The sequence below is a fragment of the Platalea leucorodia genome (genome assembly GCF_965183815.1).
Source record: "Platalea leucorodia genome assembly, chromosome: 7".
Lineage (NCBI taxonomy): Eukaryota > Metazoa > Chordata > Aves > Pelecaniformes > Threskiornithidae > Platalea > Platalea leucorodia.
Genome location: NC_138829.1, coordinates 54,023,518 through 54,044,332, shown reverse-complemented (window position 1 = coordinate 54,044,332; position 20,815 = coordinate 54,023,518). Strand labels below are relative to the sequence as shown.

At 37.5% G+C, this 20,815-nt stretch overlaps 1 protein-coding gene across 2 annotated transcripts in view; it reads left to right on the top strand.

Annotated features, from left to right (window-relative positions):
• CHID1 (chitinase domain containing 1) overlaps positions 1–20,815 on the top strand; it is a 137,420-nt gene that overhangs the window by 41,244 nt on the left and 75,361 nt on the right. For both annotated transcript variants that reach the window (XM_082317127.1, XM_082317128.1), the window contains exons 9-10: positions 14,299–14,400; positions 16,326–16,481. In XM_082317127.1, coding sequence (XP_082173253.1) covers positions 14,299–14,400; positions 16,326–16,481 — 258 coding nt within the window. The remainder of the gene's footprint in view (positions 1–14,298; positions 14,401–16,325; positions 16,482–20,815) is intronic.

Below are 20,815 nucleotides of genomic sequence, written 5' to 3'. Positions count from 1 at the left end.
AAAAGTGTCAGGAGACATAATAAGTCTTCAAATGTGTCGACAGCAGCTGTATAAGTGACAGTGATACATTGGTCTTTACATCAGCTTGGAAGAAAAGGATAAAAATACTCGTAGTTCATGATTAAGAATTCTTAGGTTGAACAGTAGAAAAAGAATAATGTCAGATGGCAAAATACTGTAGAAACACCTAGGAAAATTTTGGAATCTTCACATGCATTTTGAACTTGGCGATACACATCTAGGTAGCAGGTGATGCACAGCTGTGCGGGGAGAAAAGAGAGAACAGCACCTTTATTGATTTCTTGGGGTGGCAGAATTAATGCTCCATAAATGCCTGTTCAGCAGAAGAGTGCAAAGAAGCAGAGCTGAGCCAGTGGGAGAAGGAAGCAAAAGAGTACACTCTGTTGTGAAACTTTCTTCCTCTGTCCCAGGAAGAAAGCAAACATTCACAAATACACCTTCCCCCTGTTTCTCTTGAAGAGCTGTGGGCAGCTCTTTGTGCAGGGGATACACCTAGGACTCAAGCTAGCCTTAGTCTTTTTTTAATAGATACTTTTGAAGGCTTCTTTTTTTTTTTAAAAAAAGTTTTAGATAAGCTAGAAATCTAGAGAAGTTTTTCTTTTAGTTGTGATTAAAAAAGGGTGGGTGGGGCAGACACAGCGAAGGAATGGAGAGAGCTGAAGATACCTAAGTCAGGTTTTGGTATTTTGTTCTTAAATTGAGACTGTATAGGCTTGCTTTTAGCCTCAGTGAATTAAAATGACAGGAGAACATTTCCAAAATAATATCTAAAACACTGAAGAGGCCAATACTGTTAAATTTATACCCTTATGTGAATTTTCATGAGTTGTCTAAAATTGACAAAACATGCCTGTGACAAAACATTTTCTGTCAGATACTGTGCTGGCTGTTTTCTCCTTGCTGTTAAAAGTTTGCCATATCTGTACGTGAAGCACAGCATCTCAAAGTGTGTTTCTGCTTCCCATACATTCTCAGCTAAGTGCAGTTATATCCCAACCATCATTTTTTAACTGCTGCTTCTTTACTGTGGCTGATCTCGTTTGATTGGAAAAAAAGAAAAAAGTTGAAAATCATAGCACTTCTTACATTTCAAACAGTCTGAAGTCTTAAGATTTAGTAACTGATTTGGGTTATGCTGAGGTTAAGTGTTCTTGACACTACATTTTTTTTAAAAGCAATGAGAAGTTGCTGGCAGAGGATATTTTTAGTTTACGTATGCATTATGAGACAAGGGACTCTGAGGAAAAACTGAAAATATCTCAAGAACCATTACTGTATCACCGTTGTTAGAGTAGGGAGATTATAAAGCCTTGACAGTGTTTTACTGTGATTCAGCAATTTTCCTCTTTTCAGCCTCAAAGTGTTTTTTATTTAAGCCATTAAAGAGAATGCATTTTATGTTCAAATGGTGCTTAGTACTGTTTTGAAAATCTTTATTATAGTGTACTCATTGTTCTAGGAGCTGGATCTGCTGATGTTCCTGAACAAGGTCAGGAGGAATGTTCTGTACTGGTTTTGCTTTAGTTTTGTAGTAGTAGAGGCAGAGGGTAGACAAGACTGATTCTAAATTCCTGTATTTTTGTCATGAAAAGACTATCTGTCTTGTTTGGTAGCTTTGAAACAGCATTCTTCATTCATTGAACAGTAAGGTTTGCTATGGTAAGATGTGAATATATGGACTTAACCTACCTTCTTTTAGGAGATTCCTGGGGGAAAAAAAAGAGGCAGTTAACACAGATTCCTATTTACTGTCATGCTGTTTAGGCAGAATTATTCCAAGATTGATAGTAATCTGGACAAATATTTAGTCTTTTCTAAACACATATAGCTGAAATCCTTCCATGACTGTATGGGGGCTGTAAAGGCTAGAGGATACTAATCCTTTCTTTGGGAAGGAAGAAATTGTATTTCCAGGAAAACAAGACATTATCTTGTTAAAAACAGTTCTTTTGGTAGAGTAGAAAGCAAAGAGAGAACTTTTCCAGAGAAATTGGGAAGCTTTTTCTAGTGTTTTTGCTGTTTATGAAGAGAGATTTATGTAACAGGGTTTTCCTCCTTTAGACCACTGGTTGACTGTTCAGAATAGGTGGATGTTTGTTTGTGTTTTTCATTTGTTGTGAGAATCAGTGGTCTCTTAAACCTCACTATAAGTTTTCTGGATCAAGATCCACCTTTGTATTAGGGGGAATCCTAGAATTGTTCTGTATGCTTTCAGCAAGGTATGTAACAGTGGATTTGGGGGATGGACACCCCCCAGCATTTTGAAGTGATTTATCTTTTTAAAATGTTCTTGCTAAAGGTCAAGTTATTACTACCTTTGTTATGCTAAATTTAGTATACTCTCTTAAGATAAATACAAGAAGAAAATGCTTTAACAATATACATTTGCTCTCTGAACTTTAAAAGAAAGTCAGACAGCTGAAATAATGAAACTCATTTGTTAAGTAGCTGGAACCAGAGATGGCTGAAAAGCAGGATATCCAATCTGTGCCAAAGCATCCTGCAAACCAGAAGTTTTGATATTCAGGTTCTTCAACTTACTCCACTGTAATGCTGTTTTAATACCTATTTGTTCTTTAGAGAGTTTGCAGCATACTTCTCTGCTATGCAGCAGTCTTGCTCACAACTTGTTACTTACTTGTGAAACACATGCAGTTAAATCTGTAGTTGAGCATGTCTTTCATTTTTTACTTTTTTGATTCTAGGCTTTGAAAAGAGCATATTAAAGCTACTGCAATCTTGGCAAATAATCCATATCAAATTTGTGTGTCTTTATTGGCTTCTTGAGATGCACAGCAGTAGTGCAGCTGCTTTCATTTGAAAGCTGCAGGAACCCAAGCCACTTTTCTCTCTTCAAATATTTGAACATAATGTATGCTCCTCATTCAAAATACGGCAAGCATCCCTAACTTCGGATATTTGTATTTGCATATGTAAGAGTAAAAAAAAAAAAAAAATCTACAGCCTCTCTCCCTATTAGTTAAAGCTTCCCTAGGTCCCATACCATCAGTATTTTCCACCTCTAAACTTCCACTTCTCCAAAATTAAGATTTTTAGCACTCAGTTTATTCTTTATTCTTGCTCCAAAAACATTGCGGACGTAAAGGACTGTCTTAAGTAGCTTCGGCTCTTTCTTTCCACAGCTGCTGTGCAATGAAAATTACCAGAATCTATGCAGTCTTTCATTGCTGCTATCCAGTAGCAGTGGATATCAGCTTAGTTTTGCTACCCTGCCTCTTGGGAAAGGTCGGGAGCAGGGCAGACAACTTGTCCCTCCTTTTACTTTGTGATATCATGGTCTTTTCCTCCTTTCCTATAAATATACATGCATACTTTGCTGAAAAGTAGGAAGAGTACATGATGGAAAATTGCTTGTTGACCTCACAGTTGCCCAGCTCAATGGATGCCACAATTGACCAGTGTTTTGCATATGTGATGAAGGAAACAGGTATTTTAGTCTCTTAGAAGTAGATTATGAATGGATACTTGTAATTATTAAGGTAATCTGTGTTTTTCACTAGGAGTCTGTCATCTTTAGAAGTTGCTGCAGATTCAATTGCCTTGCTGTAACTTTGTGTATACAGAATGATATGTTTGTGGGTTCACTATTCTGGTATATATGCACTGTTTTCCTTAGAAGCATTTCTAGCAAGTAGTAATTCTGAAGCAGAATATGCAAGTAAACAACAGGGTAATTTTTATAATAATGTGTGGTAAACAAATTCAATTAAATTATAAATGGCTTCTAAGATGTCTCTGTTTTGAAGTGAAATGGGAACCGTCACTTACTTTTAACATCATTCTCAGGCAGGCCTGTGCAGTGCAGAATGTAAAGCCTTGAAATGTTGGTAAGTAAATAAGCCAGGGATCAAAACAGCAGGAAACGTATTGCTTGTTTCAGATGGAGTTTTAAATTACCAGATTATGTCAAATAACAGCACACTAGAAAAAAAACTTTGTAGAGTAGTATTTATTAAGTAGGATACTGTTTTACCAATACCTACACTTAATGTTATGAAAGTTCAAAATGTTTGTGAAAAACCTGGCCATAGTAATCTTATTTTGTTGGAATCAGTAATACTCCTGCTGCACTTTTCTGATCTTTCTACATGTCTGATTGTCTTTCTTACTTTTCCTTCCCATTTGACAAATGAGGTCACATAAAAGCAAGCAATTCTAAAAATGATCAGTGTATATTCATGGTAGAGTTAGCTAGTATATACACCAAGTATGCTATCCCACGCTTGCTGTTGCTAATAAAGAAATTTGATGCTGGAAAACAATCTCTTTGGGCAAGCAAATTACAGAAAATGGGACTTGGGAAGGAAAATCTGAAAACTGTAACTATGCACAGTTTCCGATTTGTTGTGCCTAGTTGATAATAACACATTGCCCTCCATTGTTCCTGTAGTCATCAGTCTTCTTGTGAGTAGCCTAAAAAAAAAGGCACTGTCAGGAATATGGAGAGTACAGTTACGTATCAAGAGATTTTGAAATTGGGCTCTGTGCATAAAATTCAGCACTGAAAAAGGCATAGAAATGACTCTTACGTGGGCTCTCTAGGCTAGCTGACTGGCATAGTAGTTTTTCTTGCATATTAAAGAACCAGTAAGATATGTGTGACTTGGATCACAGGATACAGCTTGAGATATGAGTTTATATTGAGGGGAGCAGAAAACTGGGTCAGAAATGACTACTGACTACTTCTGAGTAACAGTTATTGGAGAAAGCTTAATAACCTCTTCAAATTATAGTAATACTATTGAATCATACTAGAGTCATGTTGTTGAGCTCATGGGGTTTTTTACTTCCCTGTATAAAGGCTTAAAGTATAGGTCTTTCAGTCACATCTCTTTTTAAACTGAATTCTGTTAGCTACAGTAAATCTGAATGCTTGTTAATGGCTTTCAACTACATCTCTTTCCTTTGCCAATGACTGCCCTGTTTTCACTGCTGTTCGTTGGGCTGCCAGCTCAGTACAGCATGGCTCTGACTGCAGCCATGAAAGGTTCAATGCGTTTTGTATAGGTTCAGAAAGGACTTGAGAGGAACAAATCTATTCTTAGAAGTCGCTTTTTAAAGGCTATGTCTTACTATATAAAATTAATGCAGCCAAGGTCTGACTGTACTGACATGTGCTGAAGCAGGTGTACACATCAGTTTTTGAATTCCCGCTAGGGAGAATCATTAAAATAATCTGTAGGTCAACTAATGACAGTCAAAGAGAAGAAAGAGTGGAATGTATTCCTCACCATGTCTGGTGTTTGTAGCTCTACCAGTTCTGAGCCAGCTGCTGTACAGCAATTACTGCGTAAGTTTCAGTGTGAAGCTGGAAAACTTTCAAAAAAAACCCAAAAAACCCCAACAACAACCAAACAAAAAAACAACCAAAAAAAAAAACCCCAAAACCACTCCAAAACCCTGGTGAGCATTTAAATCTTTGCAACAAGGAAATTAAGCCTACATTTGGTGTGTTAGAGTTCTTAAATTAGGTTCATATGCCCCAGGGTACAAGCTTGTTTTGTGTGATGTTCTGCTATTGGAGCATGGCTTGCCTGGGCATTAAGCCCTGGCATGAAAGGCACTAGAATAGTTCGGAAATTAGGAGAACCAAATGGTGACACAGTGGATGTTCATTTATGCGTAGTCTTGCTTAAATGACTCCTCTGAAGAGGCTGAAGGAACATAACAGCATTAAAGGAGAGCAGTTAACCTCCCCAAAAATGGAAACAGTAAATACAATGACAAGTATCGAAAAAACCTTTTTCTTCTTTGGTATTCAGATTGTCTGCTTTTGTCAAACAGGTGAATTTCTTACATTAGCTTAAGAGTTTCAGATACAAACTCTTAAGTTACTTGAAAAATACAGTGTAAGTGGTGCAGACTGGTCTGCCAGCATGCCTCTGCTCTGAGGACAGCAGTTTTCAGGCTCGTTTGTCCCTAGGTGTCTGCTGGGATTTCATGCTTTCTTTTCAGGACATGTAATTGTTGGCATGTTTCTCCTTCTTGACTTCTGTTACTAGTTTAAACCAGATGGGCCACAGGTAATTAGTTTGGCTTCATGAAAACTGTGTAGGCTACTCCATGACAAGAACAGATCCCATGTTTCTCCCTATTTGGAGAGCAAGTACTGCAAAGGCAACAGCTGGGATGGGATATGTATATTAAGGAAGAGTGCCAGCCCTCAATGTTCTGCAAAAATTTCAATTGGTACATAAATACCATTTTGTTTCCTGATGAAAATACAGCAAGTTTTTACTTGTTAGTCTGTTATCATTTACAGTCCCCTAGTGATATGAAGCACTCATATTGTGCGAAGTAACCACTCCCAGCTCTTTTGTATTGTGAATCTGTAGTACCCTGTTACAATTTTCTTGCTTGTCAAGCTGGCTAGGTTTTGCTGTTGTTTTTAAATGCCTGTCCTAATCTAATCTGAGAATATGGTAAACAGATTCTTGCTATTAAGAAAATTTGAACATGGTCAGTAATGCTAATAAAATCTTTCTGGTTTGTGTTTTTAGGATGCATTCGGTAGAGATTTTTTTTTTTTTTATTTTAAATTGTGATCTTTTCTGTGGACAACTGACAGATAGCCCTTATGCTCTTTGAAGGCATCTGAATTTTACTATTCCTATAATGAAGTTAGTGCAGCAGCCAAAGACAGCGCACAAGTAGGGTTGCAGGTTTTTATTTCTGAATTTAAGCTACTATTCTGAATAGTATAGTATTGGAAGGTGCATTATACTAAGGCAAAATAAACTATAAATATGTGCCTTTTGATAGAAGTTTATCTAACAAGCTCTTAAAATCTACCAATGAATGAATGTTATTACAGTGCTCCCAGACTACCTGCACCATTAGAAGGTTCTCCCTAATGTCTAGCTCAGGCTTGCTAAAGTCATTATCTTGGGATATTCAGGCTGTTCCAGCTCATTAGAAATGAACTGCTAAATTGTCATGTTTCCATTAAAATTGTCCTTGTTTTCATTAGCTCATTCTTTCATAATTTATATCTCTTGAGATGATGTTTCTCTGACATTAACAATAAGGTACTCTTTCATTACATGAGCAAAATGTGATTTGGAGATGTTAAGAAGATGGGGGTTAATTGGGAGGGGAAGGAACCTCCTGCTTTTGTCTCTGCCTTCATCCATCCCAACACTTTCAGTGTGTGAAATTGGGAGAGTGTTCAAAGAGTAGAATCAGATGAAAAGCCACAACTGGAAGAGTATATGTGAGCAGTGGTGATTGCACTAGTTTTATGGAGTTACCTTTCAGTATGATTTACGTTTCTGTTTTAGGAGGAATAGGACTTTCATACAGATGGGGGGGGGGAAGAAATTTATACTAACTTGGAATTTGTGTTATTTGTTTCTCCTGCAATGGACTGACCTCAACACTGTGGTTCAGTGGACTAACTTTTTTTTTTTTTTTTTTTGCAATGTATAGTCCCTGATTTGTCATACTGATCTGGGTTTGTAGGCCACAAAATCAGATACTATGTTTAAGCTCTGATTTAACTGAGATCATTGCATGCAATTCTTCAGCTCCTGCAACTTTTTGTCCTTAGAAAGGAAATGCAGAAAAAGAATGCTGTATTGCAAATGCTTGTGAACGTATTTGAATACTAAGCATATGCATCTTCCAAAACGCTTAACGAGTAACATGCATCTCTGTAAAACCCTTGATACATTGTCTGCAAGGATGTGTTCACTGAGGGAGAGAGGTCAGAGTTGGAGATCACGATGCGCTTTTTAAAATCTCCAATCGACTGCATGGAATTCAGCCCCCACGATGTATTAAATCTATTGTCATCTGTCTGAGAATCTCTCTATTTTGGTTAATCATTCAGTATGGTCATGTTCTTTTTTTGACAGCAAGGATTAGATCTGTAAGTATTTTTCATGGATTTGAACAGCGGTATTGTGTCAAGGTCCTGTTGTTGACTTGCCTGCTTCATCCAATACTATTGCAGACAGACCTTAAATCTATTTTTAGCAAGATTTCTGAGGAAACAAGGTGTCTGTAAGCTTTATCTCTTCCATTCTTTATCTCCCCGCAAAAGGTTTTTTAGCATTTGACCAGTTTCAAGCAAAATTGACGTAGACGTAAAGTTTTAATAGTCAGGTCCCTGCCACTTCATGAAAATAGGCAGCTGGACAGATGAAGATGACCCATCTTTTTTCCTAAGACCCAGCAGTGAGAGGGCATTGTAAATGGAACATCTGTAAGACACCAGAGCATCTAGTTGCAAAACATCCATGGAAACCAGGCTCAACATAGAACTGTTTTCTAAATACTGACAGTGGAGAATTACTTCAGTGAGCTGTCATCCTTACGGAGTTTTGGAGAACCTAAAAAGAGATAGGGTAGTTACAAAACTGCCAAGAGGTTTTTTCCTGAAAAGAAAATTATTTCAGATTTAACTTGTTTATGCATTTGACTACTTCATTATCAATGCCTATAATTGTGTGATGCACAGGATAGAGATTTTAGCTCTTTCTCCTATTTGCTGTAGAACAGACTGGATGCAGGAAGAAACGGTGAGTTTTTATTCAGTGATTGTGCATTAACTGAATTCAGTGGTCTGTGTTCATAAAATGCAATAGGATTATACCTTAGTGCAGCTAACTGCAAGGAGCTATGAAATATATGAAGTATTTGATGGTGCAAGATGGGAGAAGGGAAGATTTGCAAACAGTTGCTTTACAGAGAAAACAATTATACACAAGAAGAAAATTAAGTCATTACTGAGAAGATGACTTCTAAAATAGATATATACAGGAAACAGAAAATCAATCAGTTTTCCATTATGAAGGACTATTCAAAGACATGAGGATACAGAAAACTTCTCTTTTATAAGGGAGGGAGAAGGTGAGGTAACCAAACAAGAATGCAGTTCGAACTTGCAGGGAATAGCAGTCAGTTACAGACTTTTTTTTTTTCCTTATCTTATTTCATTTTGAGAATAATCATAGTAAGACAAGAAGTAATTGAAAATGTAGATTCATTTGAAAGTAAATGAAAGTGGCTTGCATGGTTGAAGTATTTTTTCCAGTCTTTCAATATGAAAGACTACAAAGTCAAAACCTTATAGAAATACTTATCAGTAAAGCACTAATGGGAATTTTGATACACATGAACATATGCTATTTGGAAGGTTCAGGTAATAGACATTCTAGGCTATGAAACAAACTCCCCTGCACTTATTTTAGATGTGAAAGGATAGAATGGTAAAAAGGGACTGTGAAATTCTAAGCTGTGTATACAGAAATACCAGAGAAAACAGGTGATTTCTTTTTCTAAGTCTGTGATGTTGTCCCTATAATAGCTTCTGTATATACATATAGCGGTGTGCTAACAGAAAATACTGACAAATTGCCAGGAATATGTGCAAATAAGACCTATGCTCTCAGGGGAATAGTTTTTCCTCTCCTACTGTGTTGTGTAGCAGTAATTTGGGTCAGGAGCCTACAAATGGAAACGGTGAATCTCTCGACAAAGTAAAGGAGCTTCTTAGTCAAGTTAAAAGTGACATAGCTAAGAATGGGAAGAAATTAATACTGGGCCACATAAACAAGATTTCAGCAGGAAAGTCAGTATTTTATCCAAGAAAATGCATCTCTTAAAAGCGTGTGGTGGAAGCTTCATCACCTCTCAAGGAAATGGGCTTGTCTAAAGCAAAAGTGTTGATGTGTCTCAGGGACAGCTGTTCTCTGTAGAAGAAAAGGACTGCATCACTTATTAGAAATATTTCTGTGTCTTAAACATTATGCTCAAAAACTAGAGTGCTTTTTCGCTCAGTAACTCAGTGGTTCCCTACAAAGGGACAGAAAAGATAGAATAGAATATTTTCAGTTGGAAGGGACCAACAGCGATCATCTAGCCCAACTACCTGATCACTTCAGGACTGACCAAAAGCAGCATATTATTAAGGGCATTGTCCAAAGGCCTCTTAAACACTGACAGGTGTTGGACATCAACCACCTCTCTAGGAAGCCTGTTCCAGTGTTTGACCACCTTCTCTGTAAAGAAATGCTTCCTAGCGTCCAGTCTAAACCTCCCTTGGTGCGGCTTTGAACCATTCCAATGTGTCCCATCACTGGATATCAGGGAGAAGAGATCAGCATCTGCCTCTCCACTTCTCCTCCTCAGGAAGCTGTAGAGAGCAATGAGGTCGCCCTTCAGCCTCCTTGTCTCCAAACTAGAAAAACGTAAAGTCCTTAGCTGCTTCTCTTAAGACATACCTTCCAGCCCTTTCACCAGCTTTGTTGCCCTCCTCTGGATGCATTCAAGTACCTTAACACCCTTAAGTTGTGGGGCCCAGAACTGCACACTGTACTCAAGGTGAGGCCACACCAATGCTAAATACAGTGGGATAATCACCTCTTTTGACTGGCTGGTTATACTGTGTTTGATGCACCCCAGGATGCAGTTTACCCTCTTGGCTGCCAGGGCACACTGCTGACTCATATTGACCCTACTGTCAACCAGCATAAGCACCTGGGATAATGTCCTATACACATCATGACGGACATTATATCCAGACCTCAGCTGAAACGAATGATTTGTTGTATATATAGCATCAGAGGTGTTTTTTACTGCAGTTAAAGTGCCATAAATTTCATCTCTGTGGTGAATTTCTCGTAATGGAGCAACTTTTACAGTCCATATAGATGCAAATTTTGCTGAGATTAGATGGCTGTTTCCAGACCTGAATAGTTGGGGGTTTTGCTAGTATTTAATAAGTTTCAGAGTTAACTATGTTGAACAATGATAAAAGAATCACATAAGAACCCTAGTGCATTTGAGCGGAATGTTAAGGAAACTGAATGACATTTGCTTAAGGTATTGAGTTAGAAAAATACAAATGCAAATATCATATGAAGTGTCTGGCTCTTAGAACAGTAATAAAAAGGATTTAGTATAAGCTAACATAAAAAGAATATTCTTTTCTCCTTAAATTTACTTCTTGAATCCAAATTGTTTCATATTTATAGTGCATGTTGCATAATTTCAGTATATTTTTAGGCCAGTAGGAGCAGGTTTCTTTAAACAGCAGATTTCTCTTGTATTCAGTATTCAACTTCACTCTTTTTATGAGTACACTTGTTAGACTCCAAAACGAGGTGTAATTTTTGAACTGTGTCTTATGGTGAACTCAAAGGTAAAGCAAATGAAGCAGTTCAGAGGTCAGGGTTAATTCCATTCAAAGAGACTTCTCAGATATATTAAATAATTTGTTTTTCCTGTTATTCAAGTTCATACACCTGACTTCTGCTCCTTCGTGTTTGTGATGTTGATAGTGAGCAAATAAAATCACCAAGGTTTTAGTCATCTGACAATTTAATAACAAGCTGTCTTTAGTGTTGTACTAGTGTAGTATATTGTACAGTGCTCATAAATGATGATGAAGTTTCTGCCACTTCACTGAATATTTCGGAAACGGTATTCAAGGCTTAGAAGAATGACAGGCTTTTGGCTTAGACTTGGAAACTTCTATTCTCATGGACTTTGCATATTCTGTGCCAAGTCTCTTGACTTTCTCTGTGCTGGTTTTCTCAACAATGTAGTCAGTAGAACCTACCTGCCCTTGAGTTAAGTTTACAATTAAATATCAGAATGATTGGAAAACCTCAAACGAGAAGCATGATAGCTGTTGAAACATACTTGGTTTTTATCCTTGAGCGTCAATTTTTTTGACTCAGAACAATTCTGAAGGCATGAATCAAATAGTCTTATTTTTGCTCCAGTGGGTAGTTTCCCAAAGTGCTTGACTAGAGCAGAATTGGCTGGTGGTGCTGATTGAGCTGGTGAGTGGTGCTTGCTTTCTGTGAAGAGTGGTGGTGTTTTAACACTATCCATGAATGGACAAAGTGTATTCATTGCTGCTGGGTTTGTTCCAAGTTGGAAATTTATGACCTTGCTCCTCAGAGGGCATTCCTTTGTAGTGGAAGTAGTTCAGTTACAAGAATGCTTTGGAGAAAATTGTGACAATATCCATTTTAACTAGGAGGTTTTGGTTGGGGTGGGGGTTTTTTTGTATTCCTTGACAGTATATATGAAAAATGGATGTAGAGGGCAAGTTACATACATAAATTTCATTAAAGTACTGCCCAGCTTAATCTATAAAGCAATCCAACTTGCCCTAATATCTAATACACATTATAATTACTTTTTATGCTTTTCCCTCCATGAGTAATCACAATCAATTTACTGAAAATGTGTTTTGCTGGAGTTTGTGTTGGGGAATTGTTTTGCCTACAGACATCCAAGTTGCCATGACATTGTTTCGAAGATGTCTTTCATTTTCTTTATTCTTGCAGAACAACTGTAGCTTGCAATTGCAGTAAATGACAAGCAGATAACTATCCAAAAAAACTGAGGTCCACCAGTAGGTTCCAGAAGTGAAGATTTGTTTTAATTTGTTAAAACCCCGGAAAGGGGTGGGATTTCTCCTTATTATAACAAGTATATCACTGGCTCTGAAAACTTGAGAATTCCAGAACACCACTATGCTTCATACAGATTAGAGCTACATAATCCAGTGTATGTTTGGTCAGGTTCATTGACCTGACTTGCAAATATCATTCATCCTTTGCTCCCTTATAACAAAATAGGCATGTTAAATGATTTAATCTGCCCCATTTGTAACCTGTACTCTGTTAACCTCTTTCCTAATGTGATGGAACAGAAAATGTCCTTGTAAACTGATAAATGAACGCTGTTATGCTCTTGTGATCCACTCAGCACATATTGTTGGATGGAGAATTTGTACACTGATCCAAAAGTGATAAAGGTCAAAATAAGTGATTTTTCAGTTTGTTACTTGCATCTGTCACTGAGCATCTTTTTGGTTTTTACATTTAAGATGGAACGTGAGCAGTTTTAATGTGTACCTTGTCTAGACAGGGGTTGCCTACTAATTTCTAGATCAAGTAGGCGTTTCTGATATTACTGGGAAGGTCTGGATTCTTCAGTCTCTCTACTCTATAGAGGAATCTTGTACAGTCCTCTAAGTCTGCCTCTCGAATGGCAGAGTCACACCACAGAGTTTGTAGCTGTTAAACCACCTTTTTTTTTTTTCTTTTCTTTTATAGTGTTCCCCTATGAACCCTGCTCTCCCAGGCTATTTAGGACAACATGCTAATTCTCTACCTGTCTGTCTGATCTTAATGTGCCACAGAGACCTCTGGCTGAGGACATGGTTTTCCTGGCAGCAGTAGCTTCTTTTTATTTCAGTCCCATCTTTGCAGTGTGATTAAGGCTGCCTTATGTTCCCTGCTGTGCTATGTGTGCTGCTAGTTTGAAGTTATGAATTCTCTTTGAAACAGATTCAATGTTTTCAGGCAACTTGTTTGCATTAATTGTTTGAGTTGAATGGTTGAAGGAAGTCAGTAGTCTCTATGAGTCCAAAACTGTCAAAAATACACCCCCTCACCCATGAAGCTAAGGTAGATATTAACCCAGTGCTAGATTTTGTAAATCAAGAATAAGCAAAAAAAGGGGGGAAGTAAGAACAGTGTTCCATATTTCATGAAAAGATATGCAGAAGATATAACTAGACTTTTGTCTAGAGAAGGTCATAGAATGGATTTCTTCTACCCCTGCCCCAAAAGAAGAAAGAAATGGACGTGGCTTTGTCTAGAGAAAAGATGTTTGTATATTCTTTTGCTAAAAGCAGGCAGTTATATTGGCCTTCTACTTTTTAGGACTTTTTTGGAAGGGAATGAAAAGAAACTAAAGTGTTTTTCACCAGTGAGAGAGAATTTCTTAAATACAGTACAAGCTGAAATTATCATTCTTTTTGAGATTAATGAAATATTACTGTTGGCTTATGTTTTTGTATCAACAGCTGCACCCATCCATTCATTTAAGTATGGCTCAGATAACTTAGTTTTATAAGTATCAAAAACAGTTTGACAGGCCAAGCAATTAAAGGTTTTGTAAAAGCTTTTAGAGTTCAGTTGATTGCTACCTAAGGCAATTTCATTAGTCCACAGCCCTTATAATCACTATTGTAGCCATGCTGGAAATGCTGATTTGGTAAGTATGCTGTGGAAGTCTGATTCTTCCCACTGGCAACATAAGTAGCATTGAATATTTTTTTTTTCTTAGACATTTATTATAAGAATGGCACTGAAATATCTTTTTTGCCACCTTGGAATGAAAGATTTTTCTTACCTGATCAAATGGTATGAAACCTGAAGGAGAGAATAAGCCAGGTTATTGTAGTAATTTCTCTCTTCCTGTTTTTGTTTTGCTTTGTTTTAAAAGGACTAACCAGCCGGGAATGTTCACAAACAAAGAATTCAATCAGTTGGCCTCAGCAATAGACAGCTTCAGTCTCATGACATACGACTATTCAACACCACAACGGTAAGACTCCATCTAATGTTAGAAAAAGATTGCTGAAAGAACTGATTCCCAGTTAAGTCACTATTAAATCTACAGCATGAGTTCTTTTTTTTTTTTTTTTTTTCCTAAAGTGGATAGTGTGTTTTAACTGTATCAGATATTAAAATTTTGGATGAGTTAATAGGATAGGTGATTTTTGAAGAAGCCAATAACTCAGGACATTGTCTAACAGCAGTGTATATTTGGCACCCAGATATTGTTAAAGGCTTTGTACTCAAGTTAAAAATTATCCTTTTATTAGTTCCATGACACTTATTCTTTTCCAGGCCAGGTTCTTTTGGTTTTAGTTATTTAGCACAGTTCTGCAGCATAGGTATATGAATAATCTAGTACATGTCATTGTCGAAAAAATTAGCTTTAAAGCACAATTGACAACTCATTTGCTTCATCCTGAGGCAGCAGACTGCCTTTTGGCAGCACTGCTAATATGGACATGCTTGAAGTCTTTCCATTCTTCCACTAGCCCCTCACTTGTACTGTTACAGCTGCTCGTGCAGCAGCTCAGAGCAGATCAGGGAGCTGATCTGACTGAAAAATAACACAAAACCCCACTCTTGTACATGAATATTCATTTTCAGGAACTTAATATTTTTAACTGTGTGAAAGTGGAACAGCAGCATAGTTGAGAGGTCCTTAAACTCTACAGAGGCTCTATGTTACTGTTCTCCAAAAGCATGGTTCATTTCACCTCCAAATTGCAGGTAAGGATATGCTTTTGGAATTCCTGGGAGATTCTGTATATCTTACTTCAAGGTGGCTGTCCAGAGTTAATATTTGTGGTAAACTGGCAGATTTAGAAATACCATAATTTTTGTGTTTATTACATCACTAAAGCCTTTGTCACCTGTAGTGTATTAGCATTTTGATAATGTCTAGACAGGTTTAACAGAAGGGAACTTTTGTCTCTTCTGAAAAGGATTTATATACCTCCTTCCTATCTCTCTCCAGGCCTGTCTCTAGATCTTCAAGCCTAGCTACCTGGGGGAGAGCAAACATAGGCAGTAATGTGTACTGAAATTGGAACAGTTTTTTGTTATGCTCCTGATGGAATATGCAGCATAGATGTATCCAGTTTAGCTTTCCTCCAGGTAAACCTGACATCTATGAAGATGAGGTGCTAAGGGCTTTTGTACAGGCTACAGAAACCCATCTGGAAACATGAATGCATTTTGAAATACTGTGCTGTAGGCTGGATCTTTCCTGTATGGCGAAGCTGCACCATGCTTTATGCCATGTTAAAATGACATGCTCTCCTTTCTGATGAGATAGGAATGGAATGAGCATGATATCCTAATACTATATATGTATGACGATTCAATTATTCTGTATATTAAGGCTCTACTCTTTTTCTTAATGTAGCTTTTTGTTAGATAGTTGCCTATTTAGGGTTTTATCCATAAATAAGTGTTAAACAATCATTGAAACTGGTCTTGCTTACCTGTCACTGATTTTATAGTTCTTTCTGTAAGTAAATGGTGGATTTTTGTCCCAGTATGTTGTGCCAGGTTACAGTAAAAACACTGAGGGTGGTATTGGAAAGCAACTGAAGTCATACAGAGTTTTGAATTATTGTGTGGGCATTGTGCCAGGCCCAGTGACAGAGAAAATGTGCTACGTGGAAACCTCTTCTTACCCACTGTAAGAAGTTTTGTGTCCCTTCACCTTAGAAATGAATTGCAAAGTCGAGTGGGGCAAGCATGTTTTGTGCTTCAGTACTTCAAGCCACTGAACAATGTGCATTTAACCTTCATAGAATTGTAGGTTAACCTTCACTGATTTTTGTGTGCCATAGTTTGCTCTTTACAATTACACTAGTCAAAAAGAGAAGGCTGAGAATGAATGTGTACTTTTTCTGACAACCTGTTTGATTTTTGCTAACTTGACAGACCTGGTCCGAATTCCCCTCTTCCCTGGGTACGAGCCTGTGTTCAAGTACTGGATCCTGATTCAAAATGGAGGAATAAAATACTTCTAGGGCTGAATTTCTATGGCATGGACTATTCTGCTTTGGGAGCCTCTGGGGAGCCAATCCTTGGTAGCAGGTAAGACTTCTCTGGCTAGTAAGTACTTATGTATGATACATTCTCACAAAACTCAAATTCACAAGTAATCTTCTCTGGAAATATGGATGTGTTAGTAACCTGTAACTTCTCTTCCCTGTACAGAAGTGCAGGTAGATGGCACGGTTATCCTGTCAGAACTCTTATGGAAAAATGATTTGTGTAGTTTTCCCTCTTTCCTCTGTCCATGTTTGTACATGCAGTTTGCCATCTTTGTGTTAAAATGTTCTGCAGTATTCTCTTCCGCTCTGTATCATTTTGGGCGTTCATGCAGTTGACCTAAAGATTGTTTCTCTCAGCTCCTGAAGTTGTTACCTGTTACTTTGAAATTTGATATTGGTTTCAAACAGCAATACGCCACCAAGTTTCTTTTGAGTAGAAAAAGCTGCAATAAGCTCACCTGGGGACAAAAATCTATAACAAGATAAAGGGAAGTATTCCAAAGCCAGCCTGAAATTTCATATTGATTCTCAGAGGAAAATGGTTGTTTTAGTTTTGGGTAATAACCACCTATAAAACAGTGAGCTTTGTAGAAATACAGTCAGGGTATAGTACATCAAGCCAGAAGAAAAAGCAAGACAACCAGAGTGAATTTGGCAGGATAATCAGATTAGTTCAGAAGTTTGTTATTAATTTATAAAATAGAACCAAGCCAAGTGGGAACAAACCTAAAGCACAAGAGGTCACTGTTCTCACTTTCACAGGTTACTAAGTTCATTACACCAGGGTATTTCAATATAGTAACAGATTGCTTGTTAGGCATTGAAATACTATCTGAGGTGGATTGTATAAGGTAAGGGCCTAATTTTTTTTTTTTTTTTATGTCCATGCCTTCAGTTACCCAAACACTTTGTCATCATTGCACTTGCCTTTGCTGGCTTCCTGCTTCACCTTGGCTGTTTGCAGGGGTATAATACTGTAGACACAGTTTTCTCCCAGTGCTGAATTGTGTCTGAATCTGGCTGAATAACAGAAAATGACTACAGGGTGGGGAAAATAAAGCCATTGTCTACAGTGAAAGGTATATAGTGATGTCGTGGTTTAACCCCAGCCAGCAACTAAGCACCACATGGCCACTCACTCCCTCTCCCCCTCCGGGTGGGATGGGGGAGAGAATCGGAAGGGCAAAAGTAAGAAAACTCGTGGGTTGAGATAAGAACAGTTTAATAATTGAAATATAATAATAATAATAATAATAATAATAATAATAATAATAATAATAATAATAATAATAATAATAATAATTACTGTAGTGAAAAGGAAAACAACAACAAAGAGAGGAACAAGACCCAGGAAAAACAAGTGATGCAACTGCTCACCACCTGCCAAACAACACCAAGCCAGTCCCTGAGCAGCGATTGCTGCCCCCTGGCCAACTCCCCCCAGCTTTATATACTGAGCATGATGTCTTATGGCATGGAATATCCCTTCGGCCAGTTTGGGTCAGCTGTCCTGGCTGTGCTCCCTCCCAACTTCTTGTGTGCCTGGCAGAGCATGGGAAGCTGAAAACTCCTTGACTAGTCTAAACACTACTTAGCAACAACTAAAACATCAGTGTGTTATCAACATTATTCTCATACTAGATCCAAAATACAGCACTATACCAGCTACTAAGAAGAAAATTAACTCTACCCCAGCCGAAACCAGGACAAGAGAGTATATCAGAATGGCTTCTGTAAAGTTAGTTGTAGTGGTTAAGCAGGAAAAATACTCAATAGTGAAAGCATTGTTGATTTACAAGCCTAATTATACAAGCTCAGCACAATTAATGTAGCTTCACTGTAATATTTACAGCTCCTTTTGCAGGTAGGAGTATAACACTATCTAGCAGAATAGAAGGATCTTGCTTTTTTCTGAACTGCAGCTTTTGGAATGAAGTTTCCACTTGAAAACATACTGCATGCTAGGATGACATCTACTTTTACTTTTCATAGATTCTTCTGGACTATATTATAGTATTAATTCTTGTTGCTGTTGTCATGTGATTAATCTAACTTTTACTGAAAGAGGCTATGTTTACCTGTATGTAGGGCACTGGTGCACAGTACGGGACAATGTTTTATGCAGGGAATGGTCCTGTTAACATATTCTTCATTGACAGACCATGATAATGTAATTTTTCAGGTATCCACCAGAAGCAAGGTTCTGGACAAAGTCTTGAAGAGACTTTGAGTTTATACATAAAACACATAAATTTTCACTTTGCTGCCTTACCTATTAAACATCAGTCAATGGTTAAGTTTATTTTTCCAGAAATATATTTTTGAGCATGCACAGTTAGGTATTAGTCTTTGCTGTGTATGTCATGTGTAGTAATGTAAATATAAAATAGGTTCAAGTTAAACCAGCTTCAAAATAGGCTAAGCTTCTGACATAAAGAAAACAGAAATAAGGTTATTAGCGTAAAATAAGCTTTCTGCCACTTAATTGGTAACAGGCTGTTTGTAAGGAAGTCCTAGTTTCTAGCATCTGTGAGTCTTTGAAAATTATCACTATCACATCCAATTGAATCCCAGAACGGGCACAGCTTGTTCAGAGATGCTCTTCCCCTCTCCCTCCGGAAAAGCTTCCCTCTTATTCCATTATTAATACTCCGGCTACATCAGGTTTTTTCGTTCTCTAATAAGAGAGAACCTCCATGGCTGAGGCTGATCCTATTCCTTCTCATTTTTGTATCTGCTTCATACTACATAAAAAGGCTGCTCAGAAGCTGTGTCCAGTATAGAAGTGGATGGCTTGATTAATTTATTTTTCTCACCTTGACTCCGTAGTGAATTTGAGCTTCTAGTTTCTTGGTGACTGTAATCCAGTGTTAGTCACGACCTGTAAAAAGTGTTGAAGGTTTGAGTCACAGCTCCTTTAAGGCACCCTCCATATGTTGCAGTGATAGTGATGTTTAGCTAAAGTACTGGTATTAAAATTAATTCAAAATCTTTTCAGTTAAGTGCAGTATGGTGGGTATGAACTTTTTTGTTATAGGTTTCTCTTCAGGTTTTTGCATCTGAAATTTATTGCATGTACAGGTCTCCAGTATGCCAGTGCTTCTTGGCACACTGTGAGGTGCACACTGTCTTGTTGAAGCATATTCATCAGAATCTGATCATCTTTAGTAAGAGAGCTGGAGAATTGTAAGCTTCAGTGGCAAGTCTCAAGTTGTTTGATGTTAAATGTAGTATGCACTTAAATTGATTATTAGTATAGCTTATATACAGGATTGCATGCGGAGTGCAGAAACCTTTGCTGGTCTCATGTTTGTGTTTTTCTTTAGGATAGGAATTATGTGATGGAAAGAGGCTCTGAACGTAGCTAGATTTCATTCACTGAATATTTTTTCAGTCCAGAAGTTCATAACATAACTTTCAATAGAATTCCTATTTGCATAAAATATTATCTGGCAGTGTTTTTTAATCGTCAAATGTAATCTAAAGGGAGAAGTACTTGGTTACCATTTTGCTGAAAAGATATACAACCTTTCCATGTAATATCCTTTTTCCTTCATACACACCATAAAAAGTAATATGTATATGTGTATGTGCTTGTGTATGTATATATATCAGGATTAAATGAAATAATTTTTTCTTTTACAGCATAATGTAGTTGTCTTTCAGTGTTGTTACAGTAGTAACCACAGCTTATATTTGCAGTAACAATGTGTTTGTCTCGCAGCTCAGTCACAAGTATTACTTGTGAATACAGTGAGTCAATCTCAGAGATTATAGCTCATTCTGGTGCTTTAATCAACCAAGTACCATTGTTGTTTAGCTGCAGGGAAGCTGCATTCCTGTGTATATTTGGTTCTGACATAATTTGTATGAAATGCTAAGCCTGAAATAAAGGTGTTGTGCCTGTGATTCCCTAAATCACCTCTAGTGCTTCTGGCAATGTGTTCTGCCCTCTGGCTGTCAAGAATCAGGTGTCTGAACTGCTAAGATGCAGTCATTAAAACTTACCACTGTATTAAAATCCTGTCAGAACATAACCATCTGGTGTTGCTGACTTGCTGCTCTAATGATCAGTTTGTTCCAGCATGTCCTCTATTGATACTGCAACCTGACACTATTTCTTCTTCACCTCAAAAGTGTATGTCTTGGGTAGATAATTCTTCAGTATACCCTGAAGCTTAAGAAATTGTTTAGCCTTTCTGCAGAATCTTTACCTTTGAGTCCTTTTTGAAACCTGTAGTAGGTCAGCAAGCCCCTCAGTCTCACGAGTTTCTCACTTCCAATGTCCTTTTTTTTTTTTTTTTCTCCTTAAGCTATCTACTCTTCAGAATCTCTCTTAATCATTGGGACATTGTATTTCAGTTGCAGTAATAC